At 32.5% G+C, this 2,976-nt stretch overlaps 1 protein-coding gene across 1 annotated transcript; it reads right to left on the bottom strand.

Annotated features, from left to right (window-relative positions):
• Positions 1 to 658: 658 nt before the first annotated feature.
• LOC127245163 (ethylene-responsive transcription factor CRF4-like) lies at positions 659 to 1,918 on the bottom strand. Its single transcript, XM_051265905.1, has one exon. It carries the CDS (start codon positions 1,707 to 1,709, stop codon positions 693 to 695), a length of 1,017 nt encoding a protein of 338 aa, XP_051121862.1. The 5' UTR covers positions 1,710 to 1,918; the 3' UTR covers positions 659 to 692.
• Positions 1,919 to 2,976: the final 1,058 nt, after the last annotated feature.

Genomic DNA, 2,976 nt, shown 5'->3' with positions numbered 1-2,976 from the left:
ATAAATAAAAAGTGCGTAACCAAAAAATCACAAAAAAATAGAAAGATTTGTAAATTTTTTATATCTTACAATAAAAATATCTAAAATTATAAATTATTTCTTTTGTAAAAAAAAACAAAAAAACAAAAAATATTTCTCCATTTATATTAACTACATAATTTTTTATACATCACTAAAAAAAACATCATTTCAAACAATTTTAGGGAACAAACAAATTAAAACAATTCAAAATGTTTGTTTTCTTTTAGTTTTGATTTCTTATTAAATAAAAAATAAAAGCAATTTTTATTTTTTTTTATTTTTTTTATTTTTGATGAAAAATAGCAAAAGTACATCTAAATCTTACCTAAAATTGGTCCTCAATTATTGTGTTTAAAAAATCTATCGTTTACAACAGCCACAAAAATTCTAATTTTAGTCAAATATTGACCGAAAATTACGCCTACAACTCTAACAAAAGAATGCCACATTGGCATCTCACCGTCCACAAACATATATTTGAATTTCTTAAAATAAAAAACAATCAATAAATATTGGAAATAAAAATTAAATATTAATTAATTAAAATATATATATATATATATTACATTATTTATATATAGTGAATTCAACAAAAATAGAATAGTAAGAGCCTCGACCGGTGAACAAAACTTGCCTTTAGTCAGCAAACCGGGTCGACATTACAATATATTTCATTGAACTAAGAGTATCTCTGAACTATTTTCAAAATAGTCATCAAAATTATAATCTTGAAAATTTTCAAATTCCCCAAAACTACTAATAATATCGTTGGGAATTGAAATCTGTTTAAAATCTTCATAAAGAGTGTAATTTGGGGACTCTTCGAATTCCAATTTTTCCTCTTTGGCTTCAAAATTGAAGAACTCGGTCAAGGAGTGAGTATCCAGTGCCAAGTCATCACTGGTGTAGTCCGGGATCGGGACCACGCCGGGCTCCCCTTGGCTCTCACGAACTGGCTCGGGTAGGACCGGTTCGGGTTCCTTCAGACCGGTCTTATTGTTTTCGCTGAATTGGAGTACCGACGTCGGAGAGGAAATCAAATTCTGCGATTCGTCGATGGAACTGCAATTGGAGACTGAGTCGGCAATTCTATCGGCGGTATATTTCGGCGGCGGCGGTGGAGGAATGGAGAAATTGGTCATTGCGCCAGGGCCACGGAGCTTAATGGCGGCGTTGTCGTACACCATCGCCGCCTCTTCGGCGGTGTCGTAAGTCCCAAGCCAAAGTCGGATTTTTTTCGCCGGGTCTCTAATCTCAGCGGCCCATTTGCCCCACGGCCGCTGGCGGACGCCGCGGAATTTCCGGCCGCCTTCTGACGACACCGCAACAGGGGCTTTCGTCGGATTCACTTTCTCCGGCTTCGTCTGCAGAGTTTCTGCGGTTCTTTTCTTGTTATTTGTACACTTAGACTCGGCTTCTATCCTCACTTCAGTGATGTATCTCTTCACGCGCCGCTTTCGAAAAATCACTATCTCTTCTTCTTCTTCATCGCCGGAAGAATCTGTAGCGTCAGGATCCGTTACGGAAAATCGGATGGCTCCGGGGAACTCGGAGCTCTGACCGGGAATGGATCCTCCGGATTCGAATCGGGTGGATTGAGGAGGATTAGCGGCGTGTTTGGGTGGCTTGAAAAACTTTTTTACAACTTTCTTGTGCTCAGTGTATTTGATCGGACGCAACTTCTCCATAGAACCAACAAATCTTGTAACATAAACGACGAACAAACAAATCGAAGAAACAGAGATGCGATTGGGAAAGAAATTAGGGATTTGATTATATAGTAACAATGCTAAGGTGAATATTGAAAAATATAAGGAAAGAATGAAAAGAATTAATGGAAAGTTTCGTTTTTCTGATTCAATGAAGAAACCCAAATCGCCATTGAAGCATAAAAGGAAAGTGGTGGAGCAAATAAGGGGAGAAGTGATAATTCCTAATTTACTACAGTCCACCATTTATAGGATGTTGGAATTTTATTATTATTTTTTAAAATTTTATTTATAAAAATAAAATAATTATTATTTTAATTAAATTGAAAATATCTAATGAAAAAGTCCGACAGGGTAACCACCGGCGGCCACGCGTCGCTGCGTCTTGTTGGATAAAAAAATTTTAACTAGAGGTGAGGAGGAGTCCACCAAAGCCGAGTAAAACTCGCTCTTCTCGGAGTGCATGTGCCTGTCACGTGACCCAAGTGTCCGGGGGTGCAGTTAAAATAAGTGGTAAATAATAACAATTCAGTCAAAATGATTATATATACGGTGTATAACAATTTTATTTTATTTTTTTAAAAGAATATTATATGTATTCATTAAATGAAATATTAATTAAATAAATTTTATCCAGCTCAGTTTAATTACATTTTGAAATGATAAGCAGATCCATAATTATTTGACTCGGCTCTAAGGAGAATTTTTCGAAGTAAATTTGTTTTATTTACAACTGATTCTACCGTTAGCAGGAAAGGGACAACATGGTCAATTAATTTTGTCTTTTGAACATTATTTGCGGTAATAAGTTGTGGTAACAAATTAAGTATTGTCCCGGCATATTTGCAATATTTTGATATAAATTTTAATATATTTTATTTTACATATTTAATTAACCTATGGGTCGCTGCCAAAATTTATTTGGGTGTGGTTTTTATTTTAAATAAAGTATAATTATTCACTTACATAATTTTTAATAAAAATAATATTATTTTATTATTTAATGAAAATATGTAAAAAAATTGAAATTTTTGTATTTAATAAAATAATTATATGTATAATAATATATTGTATAAATTAAATAAAATTTTTAAGTAATTTTGTATTAGTGTATAATTATTTTACTAAAAAAAATGGTACAAATAAAAGAAAAATAAATAGTAAAATATATAATTTGAAATACGACTGATAGATATTAAATTACTATTTAAATTAAATTTTAAATAAACGTTTGATTTCAAATTGA

This window comes from Andrographis paniculata, unplaced genomic scaffold (genome assembly GCF_009805555.1).
Source record: "Andrographis paniculata isolate CXL003 unplaced genomic scaffold, ASM980555v1 Contig21END, whole genome shotgun sequence".
Lineage (NCBI taxonomy): Eukaryota > Viridiplantae > Streptophyta > Magnoliopsida > Lamiales > Acanthaceae > Andrographis > Andrographis paniculata.
Note: the sequence above shows the minus strand (reverse complement) of the source record. Positions and strands in the feature narration are given on the sequence as shown.

Excerpts from the sequence above, each read along its gene's own strand:
- LOC127245163 (XM_051265905.1), bottom strand. The coding sequence starts at position 1,709 with ATGGAGAAGTTGCGTCCGATCAAATACACTGAGCACAAGAAAGTTGTA.